At 50.7% G+C, this 15620-nt stretch overlaps 1 protein-coding gene across 1 annotated transcript; it reads right to left on the bottom strand.

Moving 5' to 3' along the window:
• Positions 1-3103: 3103 nt before the first annotated feature.
• GDF7 (growth differentiation factor 7) lies at positions 3104-6999 on the bottom strand. Its single transcript, XM_015859484.3, has 2 exons — positions 6600-6999; positions 3104-5131 (listed from the first exon to the last, which is right to left on the bottom strand). Exons 1-2 carry the CDS (start codon positions 6919-6921, stop codon positions 4212-4214), a joined length of 1242 nt encoding a protein of 413 aa, XP_015714970.2. The 5' UTR covers positions 6922-6999; the 3' UTR covers positions 3104-4211.
• Between the last annotated feature and the right edge of the window lie 8621 nt (positions 7000-15620).

Below are 15620 nucleotides of genomic sequence, written 5' to 3'. Positions count from 1 at the left end.
CTATAAAATATATTCAAGAAAATATAGATTGCTGTTTACAGTTCATTTACAATCCAATATGTACAATCTATTTAGACTTTAGAATACATACAAACAAGGCATTTACACCATCACTTACAGAGCTATCTTCTTCAGAGATATCCCACGCTCAGACCTGACAAAGCTGAACAAATACATGGAAAGGTTAGAGGCACACGTAGGGATACAAGTATTGCTTCAAAGAAATTAACTACTAGAGATACAGCTATTGGAAACTTGAGTCCTTTTTTATTTACTGATACTTTCCTTTCTAACCAAAGAAAATAAGACATAAATAAAACCATGACTGACCAGCAGAGAGGCTCATTTTGTCACAAAAAGAGCTCTGGATAGTCTTGACTTGACCTCAGAAACAGAATGGGCAAGGGTAAGATATGTGGTAGTTTAGAAGATGGGATTAACAAGGACTGACACTGCCCCAGGCTGCATCTAAACTGGGGAGCACCACAGAGAATCTCCTCCATGCACAGAAAGGCCTTCGGAGTCAGGCCCCCAAACCACGGGGCAAAGAGCTTGATTTACAAAGGTACAGCACTTCAGATGCTCAGATCTTTCACTTATGCACTATTTAATCCTACAGGTTAACCTGCTCACAGAACACGGGGTGAATAAAACCAGCACGATCACCTCTTCCATGGCACGGATCGTCCATATCTACAACTCATGCTGGTAGGCCTCAGCCTTCAGAAACAGGCTGCTCAGAGAAGCTGTGGATGCTCTCTGGAGGCACTCAGTGTCAGGTTGGATGGGTCTCTAAGTGGCTTGATCTGGTGTGGCACAACCAGCCCATGTCAGAGGAGTTGGAACTGGATGGGCTTTGAGGTATCCTCCAACCTAAGCCATTCTATGATATGGTATGATTCCCTTCCTAACTTGCTCTCCATTCCCCAGCCATCACAAATCCCAGAGCTCCTCATCCTGAAAAGCCAAAATAATAACACGTATCAAAACTGAAAAGCAAGCTCACCAATGTGAGAACAAACTCTAGAGTGGAGACAACAAGAGCAATAACCCAAAGAGTGGGTGAGATTCATTTGGTGTCATTTCTGGGAACAGATCAAGCTTTGGTTTAAAGGTGCATAATACCAATGTACTTGAAAATGCTCTGCTGTCCACCCTGGTCATAGAATCATTGAATCATTTGAGTTGGAAGGGACCCTCAAAGGCCATCTAGTCCAAAACCCCTGCAATGAACAGCGGCACCTACAGCTCCATCAAATGCTTAGAGCCCCATCCAGCCCGACCTTGGGTGTCACAAGGGATGGGGCATCTACCACCTCTCTGAGCAGCCTCAGCCAGAAGCTGGACATGGATACATCACCCTGCCTGTGCTTTCCCCCAGGCTCCTTCCAACACAGCAAAATCAGGAGGACTGTTCTAATAGTGGTACCAGCAAGAGGGAGAGCAGCATCACAGCCTACGCATCCGGAGGCTGTAAAACATCCTCAGGGATGAAGGATGGGCTCTTTGGTCAGTCCTCCTCCACCAGCAGGAGTTCCAGATTTTGGTCATTTCTTGAACATCCAGGACAACTGTTGATGCAGTATGAATATCAGAGAGCACTGCACATTCTTGTGTGCGCAGCAAAGCATTAAAGGCACAAGGAGCTTCATAAAGCTGACTGCAGCTGGTTTTGTCACAGAGAAGATAAATCAGCTTGTGGCAAAATTCAGTAGGTGCACCAGGCCGGTACAACACATCACTATTGCAGACCAGAGACCCATTTAAGGACAGGAGGGGCAGAGAGCTCCCCGTGCCTGTGGTTCTGGGGGAGCTGGCAGGGTGACTGCCACTAAACACACACTTCAGGTACTGTGGGAGAGGGCCCTGAAGCTGCCAGCAGCAGAAGTGGCTGCTTGCTTTGCAAAGGGCGTGTGACCAATAAATCACTGCCCACCTTCCCTGCTCTCCCCAGCAGTGAGAGCCACACGAGCGAGATGTGAGCTAAAATCCATATGGTGTTAACACACGCAGAAGCGGCTGGCGCTCAGCTCTGAGCAGAAGGCAGCTTGGGGTTGCCAGACTTTTCCTCACGGGTGTGCCAAGCATCAGCAAACAGCCCAGGAGGACATCGCCGCTCCATCTGCCCCTGCTTTGGGACCCCAGTGGGTTGTGGTCTCCAGGATGCAGTGAAGCGGTGCCGGAAGCACAAGCTCTGGTTTTACACACTGTCTCCATACACCAGGCTTGGCCTCACCATGCACCCCGAGTCCCAGCTCAGTGCTGGCAAAGCCTTTTAGGGTCTGAGCAGCTTTCCCTGCCCCTGAGCCATTGCTGCCCCCACATCCAGGAGGGGACGGAGCACCAAGCGCAGGTACGCGGCCCTTTCCAGATGCTCGCTATTTCTAGCTTTGCTGTAATTACATCCCGCAGATAAAAATGGTGCTGAAGGTCAGACAAATCCTCCAGGAGAACATAACTCTGCATGGAAACTGTTTCAGTTTTCTTTTTCTTTTTTTTTCCCCCTCTCTCTTTTTTTTTTTTTTTTCCTGGAAAGGCTGTATAAATACTGCAGGTTGGGAACCTGTAATTATCCATTCAAATCATTCCGAGTCCACTGAATCCACCTTTGTCCGCTTTCAGCCTCTCGTCTCCTATTTATACTGCTCAGAAATCAGCCCAGGTGAGAGGAGATGGATCAGGAATACCACTTCATGGGGTGGCTTCAATGCCTTTAGAGGGTCTTGGCAGTGATACCCCAGAGAGCATCCCCTGGCAGAAGCCAACCTTGCCTACACAGCCATAGAATGGCGTAGGTTGGAGGGGGCCATATGATCATTTATTTCCAATCTCCTGCCAAGGGCGGGACTGCCACCCACATCAGGCTGCCCAAAGAAGAGCTCTCTGCCAAAAAAACAGAGGTGCCCAATGGGGAGAGAGGCAATTCATTCCCACATGGGCAAATCCACAGACAGCACCGCCGCCAGCAGCAGCCACTGTGCTCTTCCCAGACCTCCCCATTTTCCCTTACTGCAGTGATCCAGGCTGCAAACCTGCAGTGACCAAGCCAGAACTTCGCTCCTTGGGGACATGGTTTTGTGGACATGGTTTTGTGTCCTGCAAGAAGGGGCCTGAGGCCACTTGTGGGGCTGTCGGGAGCTGTATGTATATATAAATACTGAACTGCCCACAAACCTCCACAGCAAATATTTGGAGGAAAGGATTAAAAAAGTGAAAACACTATAAAAATCAGCAGTGAGGAAAGCTACGTGAAGACCATCAGTGATTGAACTGCCAGGCACATGGAAGCATGACAGGTTCAGGAATGCCGTGGTGCCCACATCCCCTTACTCTGAGTGATGCCTGTGCTAAGGGTATGGGACGAGAGCTGTTTGTTAGGGATGTTGGATGAGGTTTGCTGGAACCCTGGGGGTGAGGATGGGGAGACACTGGGATTGTCCCGGGGGTACCTCTCTACTGTGATACACAAGGTGGGAGCCCTCCTGATGTCATATTGCCCCAGTGGGGGCTGCTTGGGTGAGAGCTGGATGCTCCCTCCTGCCCAAGGAAGTGGTCTGGGGCTGGGAGGATTCCTGCCCTCTGTTCAGAAATCTCTGATATTTGTAAGGCAACAGCCTGGACACTAACAAAAACCAATCCCATCCCTGACACAAGCAGAGCCACAAAGCTGCTTGGTACAGAAAGCCACCTGACAGCATCCCACAATTGATGCCAGGCTTCTTGGGGTTCAAGGCACTGTTTAAGCCCATTTCCTAACAACTTGCAGCCCTCTCAGCTCTGCTCTTTGCGAGTTAAATGTCTCTGCCCAGAGGATGCAGGCTCCCTTAGGGTAGGCAGGGAGGGAAGGAGCTGCTGCCAAAGGGAGGTGGAGCAGAGCCTGGCCTTTTTATAGCAATTATTTGGGGGAAAAGAACCCAAGTAAAGCAGCTCTTCCCTGGGGAGCTCGGAACTCTGCTTCTCCCCAGATGCTCTGAAGAGGTGTCCTTATGTGCAGAAAGAAAAGCTCCAGCTGCCCCAACTCGAGAGCAATGCAGAGAGCCCCAAACCTTTGAGCAAAGAGCAGAGAGGGTTTCCCCATCAGCCCCTGGGGGCAGGGGGTTCTTGGAAAGGCACACACCAAAATGTGTACGTATATATATATATATATATATTATATATATATTTATATATAAAATGGGGTATGATGGGACAGGGAAGAGCTGCAGAAATTGCTACCTGCAGCCGCACGTCTCCACCACCATGTCCTCATACTGTTTGTACACCACGTTGTTCCCAGAGTCTATGTAGAGGATGCTGATGGGGCTGAGCTTGGAGGGCACGCAGCAGCTTGGGGGAGTGGACTCCGGGTCCATGGAGTTCATCAGGGTCTGGATGATGGCGTGGTTGGTGGGCTCCAGGTGGGAGCGCAGGGGGAAGTCACAGACCCCCTCGCAGTGATACGCCTCGTAATCCAGCGGGGCGATGATCCAGTCGTCCCAGCCCAGCTCCTTGAAGTTGACGTGTAGGGGTTTCCTGCTGCAGCGCGTCTTCGCCTTCTTCCCATGGCCTTTGCCTCCGGAGCGGGCAGCGATGGTGGTCCTCCTCTTCCTCCGTTTGGGGTAAACCTCCCGGCCGGGATCAGGGGGCTCCAGCAGGGGGGGACCACCCAGCACCTTCATCCTCTCCCGGATCTCCTTGAAGAGGTTTTCCTTCCTCTGGGTGCGGGAGAAGGCCACGAGCAACGCTCTCTCGTGGGGCTGCGGATGGGGTTTGCCGAATCCCAGCTGCCGGGGGGGCAGGAGATGGCCCGAGCGATCCGACACCACCCTCAGCACGAAGCACAGAAGTTTGCCTTGGGGGGGCCTCTCCCTCCGGTCTCGCAGCGCTTCCCAGACGTCAAAAACCTCCCATCTGGAACCTGCATCCAGAACATCGGCCGCCCTGGAGTCCAGCAGCCGGGGCTCCTCACCAGCGGGGCCGGAGCAGGTGGAGAGGAGCAGGTGGTGGAAGGTGCCTTCGGGGGACAGAGCCAGGCTGAGGTTTGCAGGGAGGGAGCGCAGGACCCGCAGCTCCGCGCCTGTCACCTCCTCCGCCTCGGGTAGGCTGGAGATGTCGAAGAGGTAGCGCTGCTCGGGGGCGGACGGGGAGGAATCTGGGAGGGAGAAAAAGGAAAGAAATGCAAAAAGAAAAAGGAAAAAAGAAAAAAAAGAGGAGAAAAGAAGAAGAAAAAAAAAAAGTTAAGAAGAGAGGGGAAAAAAAAAACAGGCATAATATCAAAACCCAGCCAGGCGAAGCCGAGCGCTCATCACGGAGGTGCGCGGGACAGGCAGTGAATGGCAGCAATGGGCGAAGGGCTGAGCATCCCGGCGGGAGGGACACAGCCCTCTAACCCGGCGGAGTCACCGCGTTGAGGGCTGGAAAAAGAACGGGGAGGGAATGAGGGGGGTGGAGGGATGGCTCCAAGCGAGTGCCCTCCCGCTCCCCGCGTCCCCATAGCAAAGAAAAGGGGGGAATCCTATTGTCCCCTGCAGGCACGGGGTGCTGCCTCGGGGTGTCTGACACGGGCGCTTCCCAGAAGCTGAACTTGTCCCTGTTTTAACATAGAAACAGCAAATACCCGGAGTTGGAAGTGACTTATAAAGATCACCGAATCCAAAGGGGTGCATGCAAAGCCCAAACGCAGATTGTGCTGTTTCTGGCACCGTTTATATACTAGATGTTAAGTTAAAAAGAAAGAAAGAAAGAAAAAGAGGCGCTGGAGGGGGCGAGGGAAGGGGAGATGAACGAGGTCTGGGGTTTCTTCTTTTCTCCTCTCTAATAAGAAACCGGACCGCTGCACGCTGCAGTGCCCGAGACCCGCTCTCACCCCGACCCGCAGCCGCTCTCCGGCTGGGAAACACTTTTCTCCCCGTCCTTTATTATAATAACAGTAATTATCTTCTTTTAAAGCAAATCCGCAGTTCCCGCGGGGTCGGATAAGGGGGATCCCTTTGCAGAGCCCACCCTGCAGCATCTCCCCTCAGCCCCGGTCCGGCTGCTCCCCCGCAGAACCGCAGAGCCGCCGCCGGGCAGAGCGCAGAGGCTGCGGGGGTCCAGGGCACAGGGGGAGCCGGGGGCTGCCCTTCCCTTCGGATATCCATTGTATTCCATCTGGGAAGGCCGAGGGAGGGAGGGTCTGATTTAATTATTTCTTTCCCCCCCGAAAACTTTTGTCGGGACGACACAGTGAGAGTAAACGCACAAGGGATAAAAAGCAACGGATCGGTGTGTCTGCTCGACACAACATCATCGGATCCGCGGGTACGAAAGGGGCAAAGGGGGGCACCGCAGCCGCAGTGCCGACTCCGAGGTGCGCGCATCCTTGTGGGCACCGTCACGGCTGGGAGAGGATCGGAGCTCTGCCCCGCGCCTGCTTCCATCCAGCACATCCCATACCCACACCCTACAGCCACGCACTGCCCCGCGGGGCTCAGCCGGATCCCCATCTCCTGCGCAGCCCCATCCCCACGCACTGCCCCGTTCCGCGCACCGCCCCGTCCCAACAGCCGCTCGTCTCCATCTCCATCCCCGTCCCTCGCACATCCCCGACGTGCGATCCCTCCGCCCTGCCCCGCACTCACCGCCCCGCAGCCGCTCCACGAAGCCGGTGACGGTTCCGACGGGGCGGGCGGCCGAGCCTCGTCGGGCGGCCAAGCGCTGATAGAGGGCCACCATGTAGCGGTGCGGCACCACCGTGCCGTTGCGGAGCGCCCCGTCCCTCCGCGGCGGGGAGGAGAAGGGGGAGGCGGCGGCGGCAGAGGAGGAGGAGGAGGAGGCGGAGGAGGAGGAAGGCGCGGCTGCCGGGGGTCGCTGGGGAGCGGCGGCGGCCTGCGGCCCGCGGCGGAGGCGGCAGGCGCCCAGCAGGCAGAGGCAAAGGGCGGCGGCGGCGGCACGGAGGCGCATGGCGGCGGCGCGGGGCTCGGCGCTGTGCTGCTGCCGCCGCCGCTCCCCGCCCGCTTTTGAACATCGTCTTCGCCCGCCGCCGCCGCCGCCGCCGTCGTCGCCGCCGCCGCCGTCCGCCTCCCGCCGCCCGCCCGCGGCGCCCCCTGCCGGCCGCCCGCCCCCCGCCCCGCCCTCGGCCGCAGGTGAGAACCGGGGGGGCCCCCGCGCCCCGGTCCGCCCCCCGGTCCGCCTCGCTCGGTGCGTCCGACGCGGTGTCCCGTAGGTCGGAGCGCTGCCCTCCGACGGCTCCCCGAGTTGGGGGGTCGATCTCGTTGCGCCTTATTTTGGGCAGGGAGCTCCTCCGGCCTTTATTTCCTTTGGAGCTCTGCCCTCTCTCCCCAGCTCTGTTTCACGCCGCACACCTCTATCTAACAGCCCACGCTCCGGATGGTGCCTCCCCTCCCCTCCACGGGAATGGGGGTTTGGGGCAACGGGGCATCCCCGAGCCCGGTAATTCCTCCCCGCGGCTGAACAAAGCCCCGAGCGGGCGCGGGGTGATGTTTTCCCCCTCACCAATGAGGGTTTCCTTGGTAAAATTCAGATGTTTCCTCGGGCCTCGATTAAAATAACAACGTGAGGGTATTTACCGGGATGTTATTTCAAGTCTCTTAAGTCCCCGCTTATGTCTGTTGCGATTTCTTCGCAAATACAAAAACAAGTGCCGCGATGATTTATTGGAAGGAATGTGAGCGTTTGGCCAAAACAAACACGGCTTTTCTTTCCCCCTCCCCCCAAAGAAAACAAACTCTTCTCACGAGCGTTTATCACTGCAGCCTCTCGCGTTTCTTCCTGCTGTCATCCTACAGGTGCTCCGTCAGCCCGTTGGGTTCCTAATGCCAACGAGCATCGCCGCCCCGTGGAGGCTGAGCACTCAAAGCAGCCCTTCCCCAACGCAGGAAGGCAGAAGAGACCCGTCCTGTCCCAATCCCACCTGCACCAGTGGCACCATAAAATCACAGAGTGATTGGAAGGGACCTTAAAGATCACCCAACCCCGACCCTCCAGATCAGGCTGCCCAGAGCCTCATCCCACCCAGCACTGAATGCTTCCATGGATGTGGGCAGATGTGCTGGTGCCTCCCCACTCTCTGAGTAAAGAACTGCCCCAGGTGGGACTTCCAGCTTTTCATGTGGTCTCTTCCCAATGGGAAAGGAATGAAATGGCCAGGGAAAGGATGTGATGAGCTTCAGAAATCCATCTATGAACTCTCGGGTTCAGTGCAGTGGCATTGGAGCTTCCTTCCTGGATTCCTCCAGAGCAGACAGTTTGACAGGGAATGGAGAAAGGTGAAAAATGGTGTCAGTGGAGGCACACGTTCATTCAAGGTCAGGCTGGATGGGGCTGCCCCTGTCCACTGCTGGGGAGCTGGCCTACATGGCCTTTAGAGGCCCCTTCCCAATCTAAGAGGTCCCTTCCCACACTTAAGTGGTGCCTTCCAATGATTCCACACACGAGGAACCCCAGGCTCCTCCATATTCAGGACGCTTGGATCTGCCCTTGCATTTTTTCAGTCTATCTGCTAAAAATTAAAATGATATGGACACAGCAGAGCACCCGAGTCTTCTCTTTCTCCAGTTTTCCAGCCCCAGAGCAGCTCCACACAGTGCCACATTCACTGGGGCACGTATTCACACAACAGGCACACATACCCACATCAGCACATGGCTCCATGGGCATGTGTACACACAGCAAATCCTGCCCATCTATGCACTCCCACAGCCCGTCCTCTCCACTGCCCAGCATCTATGGAGGTGATGAAGTTTCCCATCTGTTCTCCATTGCAGCTTTGTCCAAACCCTTTTGGGTTGTCTTGAATTTCCATCTGCCCAGCCCAGCTGTGGGAGCTGCCCGAACCACCCCATCTCCTGCCCTGCTCAGAGCACACACACCCTGCCCTCCCAGAGCAAACCCTTCTGTGCATAACTTCACACTGGCAAAGGGCCACCTTCTACCAGCCCCCTTCCAAAACCAAATTAGCACGCGGCTGCAGCGGCAGAAATTGGAGAGGAAAGGCTGCAGTTTTATTTTACAACTCAATTAGCAAGTTTATACAGAAAAAACACCCATATAACCACAGGAGATTTTATGTCTATTTGACTTCACCAGCAAGGAGACTTGTTCCTCTCAAGGGCACTCCCTGTTGCCCATGGTGGCCCTCCACCAGTATGGTCCAGCCCCATTCCCTGCTCTATCTCTCCCTACTCTTACAAATCCTCCTTGTAACTCGAGCATGAACAGACAAACCTGAGATGTCCCATCATCACAGGCTGGATATTTGGGAAGATTTCTTCTCCAAAAGAGTGATGAGGCATTGGCACAGGCTGCCCAAGGGGGTGGTGGGGTCATTGGCCCTGCAGGTGTTAAAGAACTGTGGAGATATGGCACTGAGGGACATGGTTAGTGGGTATTGTGGGATGGGTGGATGGTTGGACTCGATGATCTTAGTGGTCTTTTACAACTTTAAGGATCTGATGATTCTATACTGAATGAACCAGAAGTCTGCCAGAACCTAAGGTGAAGCTAAAGGTCCACATCTGTTTCTGTGTTTCCCCAACAACCTGTCTCTAGTATGAGAGAGAACCTAGAGAACCTGTCTCTAGTACGGCATGAAGCCAATGCTTGCATACCAGGGATCAGCACGGCCTCTCCACGACACAGCTCTAGATGGGTTTCTGGAAGGAAGGATACCTCTACATATGGAGCATAAGAAGTTATTTGACATAACCAGAACAAAGCATCCCACCAGGTCCCAGATGAAAATGAGGCAGAAAAGAGATCCTCAAGGAATGACCATGAACCCAGTGCCATAGCCATGTTCCCAGAGACTTCTGTCTCCATAGCTGTTCACCTTCCCCTTCATCAGCACTGCTTGTTGGAACAAAACTGAACTATGGTGACAAACATCCCCCAGGCCTCAAAGCTGGGGTGTTTGTGGCTGTTTCCATCAGCCAAACCAGCGGGGCTCCACCAAATGTTCAAGTCTTGTGCAAGTTTGCAGTGGTCACGATGTGTAATGCTTGTGATTATTTGGAAGAATATGTTCCCATGTGGCGACCACACATGAAGCCTCTTGGGGTTTCACTTAGCAAACTTCCTAGTGAGATGGCTACAAGTGACGACAGTAACCAAGTAACCAAGCAACAGCATCATTTTCTTTCCAAATCCTATCATAGAATCATTGAGGTTGGAAGAGACCTCTAGGATCATCTCGCCCAACCATCAACCCATCACCACCGTGCCCACTATCCATGTTCCCAGCAAATCTTTCCAAAACTTATTCAAACTGAAGCCAGGCTGATTTTTTTCTGATTGTCTGCACAGGGATCACCAGAGAAAGTAAAGCAAATTAATGTACAAAGTCAATGCATGCAACATCAGATGGATCCGTAAGTCCTGTAGGAGGTTTTGCTTCAGGCCCAGAGAGGACACGCTGCTGCAAGCTGAATGTCCACCACTTTTTATCTGACCACTATACTTTAGCTAAGGGCCAGGAGATACAGAGAAACACCTTGCCAAGAGTTCATTTACTCCTGGAAAACAAAAGCCTTTTGGTAGTGTTGCCCAAGGATGTTGTGGATGCCCCATCCCTGCAGGCATTCAAGGCCAGGCTGGATGTGGCTCTGGGCAGCCTGCTCTGCTGGTTGGTGACCCTTCATATAGAAGGGGATTTGAAACTAGATGAGCATTGTGGTCCTTTTCAACCCAGGCAATTCTATGATTCATATCTTTCTGATGGGGAGCAAGACCTCCAAAGGCTGTTCATACAGCACTAACCAAGAAACCCAGCTGGTTCCTTGGCCTGGGAAGATTTTTTTCCCTTTAGGTTATCTTCCCATCCCTTGGTATTGTTTATTCCTTATCAAACATGAGCTTTGCTCTCATGTTCAATTCAGTGCTCTTATTTTCACCTATAGATCAGCCCAGTGGAGCAACATCAGCTGAAGTCCACAAGGTCAACCCAATAATTCTCCATATGACAAGGATTTGGCAAAGCGAGTCTGCCCCTGTAAAGAGAATATTCTCTCCTTGTTGGGAATATCCCTTTGGGCAGGAATCAACAGGCAGATCCAACCTTTCTAAGCACAGCTATCAGCATGAGGTAACTGCAGGGAGGTGGGTGCTTTGGTTCCTCCTTTGGTCACGCTGGGGACACTGGTGAGATGTGGAGGGCAGCAGGGGCAAACAGGGAGCTCACAGACATACCACCTCCTGCTTCATCTGTTGCTGGGTTGGTGCAGCAGACCGAGCACCATCACCAAGCCTGGAGTACCGGGAAGGGTCCGGCTTGCAGCAGGGCTGACTGCCGGGACAGGAGCACCATCTCCTGGTGAAAGGATTCATAGCAGGAAATCTCTGCGCAGGGTGATTTGAGAGGAGCAGGTGGAGCATGGAAGGCAGCAGCAGGCTGCAGCTGTATCAGGTGATGCTCCATCTTATTTTGCCTTGCCTCAGTTCTGCCTCAAAAAGCCCTCAAGTTAACAAATACAGAACAATGATTATAATACCACATTTATCTCAAAGCTCTGAAAGTAACTTGACAAAGTTTTACCAAATCTAAATCAGAACAAGATTTTGCCTGTGTCTTTGTGCAGTCCCTGCCCATCTGGAGCTCCCACTAAAGCAGAAGACAGACTGTGTGTGCAAAGCCAAAGATGCACGTTGCATGGTGGGATGTCAAATATCTTGTTGGCAAAGACCTCTCTCTCCTAATACAGTATAGTGGCACATGGTCATGTGTACGTATCTACAGCTAAATTCTGCCTACATCCTTTCTGTAGTGCCTCACCCTATGGCACAAACTAAGCCTGGGCTGGTGGTTTTAATGAGAGCACAAAGAGGCTTAAGGGGCTTCCTTGGCTTTGATAATTTAGTGATGTAGAAACTGCAAGTGAATCGTTCTCTAAATCTTCTCATTGGTTCTTCCTCTGTACAGTAAGCTGTAATGTGCATGTATGACAAGCTGTAAATATAAAGGATGTTAAACCATCCAGTGAGCTCTCCAGGTGGATATGGTTGTGGAAGCAGAACTAGCCACCTGGGCTACATCTATACAAGCAAATTAAATGTCGGACCTTTCTTTAGCACCAAGGATTGATACTAACAAAACCATGTGCACATGACTGAACTCCCTTAGCCTCCAGGGCTGCTGACCAGAGTGCTGGATAGGAATGGTCCCTGGCTTGTGTTAACAACTGAATTGCCCCAGGAACTGCTCAGCACAGTTCTAGGCTGAAAATCATATAACCATAGAATCACCAAAGTTGGAAAAGACCTCCAAGATCATTCAGTCCAACCATCCACCTATCGTCAATGTTTCCCACTAAACCATGTCCCTCAGTACAACATCTAAATGTTTCTTGAACACCTCCAGGGGCAGTTGACTCTATTACCTCCCTGGGCAGCTTGTGCCAGTTCCTGACCATTCTCACAGAGAAGTATTTCCTAATGTCCAACCTGAATCTCACTGTTTGATTTACTCATGTTAATGGTTTTCTGGAGATGCTGGAGACCAAGGCAGGGTAGGTGATGGGTTTCTTTGTTGAAAACCCAAATCATTCCTGCCTGTGCAGTCTTGCCTTCATTCTTTCAAAGCCTTATTCCAGCAAGGTTGGTGTGATTTTTAGGTATCCAATAATTAAAGGCTTTTCTTTTGATGAAAGAGGTCCAGACAGGGTCTTCATAAAGGGAGTAGCTTCCACAAAGGTGCTGAACAACCAATCAAATCCAAGCAGACCTCGTGCTCCTGTTTATCTCCAAGCAAATAAATGAACATGGACATAAATATGATTCTCTGATTCTATGACAAATACCTCCAGAGTTTACCTGGTGGGAGTGATGAAAACCAAAGTAAACAACAGCTTACGTTAAGCATGGTGAAGAAGTACATTAAAAACTTGGCAAAATATTTGGGAGTCTAGCTGTAAATCTGCTGTTACTGACTGGTCTTTGCCTTCCCTTGATTTGGGGAAATACTCTTTTCATTGCAGATAGAAGACATAAACTGTCTTTGAAAAAGTAGAGAGGAAAAGAGGGAAGGAGGGAGGGAGAGAGGGAGGGAGGGAGGGAGGGAGGGAGGGAGGGAGGGAGGGAGGGAGGGAGGAAGGAAGGAAGGAAGGAAGGAAGGAAGGAAGGAAGGAAGGAAGGAAGGAAGGAAGGAAGGAAGGAAGGAAGGAAGGAAGGAAGGAAGGAAGGAAGGAAGGAAGGAAGGAAGGAAGGAAGGAAGGAAGGAAGGAAGGAAGGAAGGAAGGAAGGAAGGAAGGAAGGAAGGAAGGAAGGAAGGAAGGAAGGAAGGAAGGAAGGAAGGAAGGAAGGAAGGAAGGAAGGAAGGAAGGAAGGAAGGAAGGAAGGAAGGAAGGAAGGAAGGAAGGAAGGAAGGAAGGAAGGAAGGAAGGAAGGAAGGAAGGAAGGAAGGAAGGAAGGAAGGAAGGAAGGAAGGAAGGAAGGAAGGAAGGAAGGAAGGAAGGTGCAGTTTCTACCTACTACAGATGAGTTTTTGAATAATATAGTTTTTTATTATTATTATTATTGCATAGTTTTGTTTATTTTATTTTATTTTATTTTTAAATTGAGGCAGACCAGAAAACCTCATCTCTTCTTTGCAGCTGTCTACCATGAATTTTATCCATGATTTACATCGGTCTCCCAAACTTCAGAGACAGGGAATTTTAATTCCAGGGCTGCAGCAGGGCGAGAGCCAGGTTATCTTTCATCAGGGATTACCTATGGTTTCTACTGGATTATTCCTGACATGAGGCTCATCGTATTACAGGTTAACTGTTTAAAGGAGGGAAAAACATGAGGTATAATGAAGAACAGCAATATAACTCTCCTCCCTTCTTCACAGAATAGATCGATACCAAGTTTAGGAGGTGTGTAGATTAAAAGGCTGCCTTGACAGGCTATCAACAGCCTTACCACATCATATAACAACAGTGAACTTTAAATCTAGCATTTCTGCTACCTTTGAAACTCACAAAGCACTTCAGACTTAATATAAAATCTCCTAGTGGTTCGCATCTGGGTTCTGTAATTGTCATCTGAAAACAAATAGTGGTAGAAACGATGAAGTGACCCATCATCTCACTGGAATCCTATTACCCCAGTGCAGTAATTAAATTATATTGTATTTCTCTCAATATGATCTAGGCTGAAAAAGGTTTCATTTCAGCTTTTAAAATGTGTTTTTATAGCCGATTTATTTTGTATGGAAGTACGTTCCCTTGTCCTTGCTTCCCTCCAGCCTCTCCATTTTACTTACTATATACCCTATGCAGGGCTCTGATTCCTCTACATCTATGATTACAAGCAGAGCATTTTGCCAGGGATCCAAAAGTTGGCAGATAATTCCCCTGAGACTTATAAACTCACTGCTGATGGTCTGTTAGCTCAGGGGAGATGAAAAGAAAACCTGAGAACTGCCAAGAATCACACCCAGCCAGGGCTGTGCTCCCAGCCAGAAGACAGACGTGATTCTGAGATAGCTTCCAGAGCTGGGTCCCTAAGGGTGAGACACAATACTGGGCTGCAGTTAGCACCAGCAACCTCTCATGGTTTATTGGTTTGATTTGAGTGCTCTCTAGTGGACAGAAGAATGAATCCAGAAACAAACAGCTCGCTGCTCACCTTCCCTGAGCTGATCTGGCTGTCTGTGGCATGGAGTTTGCAATACTCACAGGCTTGTGCTGAATGTCTGGGAAGGGTCTTCTTCCATGGGACATTCCTCCCATTTTGAAGGATGCACATGCAGGAGCTTCTCCAGCTTGTGCAGCAAGCAAGAAGGGCAGATAAGCATGAAGACAGGAGAGTAGAACCATCCACCACCATATTACTGAACCATGTGTTTTAAAGGTATCCCAAAATCATGAGATTTGTAAGGGTACTGTAATTTAATTGTCATTGCCTATATTAGGTATCAGAGTTCTGAGGTCCAAAAATCACTCATCACGTTTTCCTTTTGTTTTTGTGAAATAATAATGACCAAAGTATTTTTGTTGTTGATATTTTTGTGAAACTGGAGGTTAAAAGCATCTCTCCTTAAATTCTGTGTTTAAAATCTGCCTTTCCCATCACATTTGTATCGTGGAGAGCTCTTAATGTAGAGTTTCAGGCTGAGACCATATTTCAGCATGAGCTCCTCTTATAGGGACACTTCTGAATGCTCATACATCTTCAGCACAAATGAAGTTCCTTTAAGTTCCTTTAGGTTCCTTTATCCATCCACTGAGCTTAATTACTTGCCTCCTGTTCATTTTTTCTTCATTTTATAGATGTCACTGACTGAACTCACACTGGCCTCCTTTTCTCTGAAAGCTTTCTTCAGACTGGAACTGTCCCAGAAACACAGAATCATAGAATCATAGAATTATCCAGGTTGGAAAAGACCTCAAAGATCATCAAGTCCAACCACAGCCCAATCATAGTACCCCAACTCTAACAACTCTCTGCTAAATCATATCTCTGAGCACCACATCCAAACGGCTCTTAAACACATCCAGGGATGGCGACTCAACCACCTCCCTGGGGAGCCTATTCCAGTGTTTAACTGTCCTTTCTGTAAAGGAGTGTTTCCTAATCTGTAAAGAAGTGTTTCCTAACACAGAACTGTTAAGATTAGAAAAGACCTCTAAATTCATCTGGTTCAACCATCTACCTACCACCAG

The sequence above is a fragment of the Coturnix japonica genome, chromosome 3 (genome assembly GCF_054131305.1).
Source record: "Coturnix japonica strain WE chromosome 3, WE-NBRP24, whole genome shotgun sequence".
NCBI lineage: Eukaryota > Metazoa > Chordata > Aves > Galliformes > Phasianidae > Coturnix > Coturnix japonica.
The sequence above is the reverse complement of the archived record's forward strand: the minus strand, read 5'-3'. Positions and strand labels throughout refer to the sequence as shown.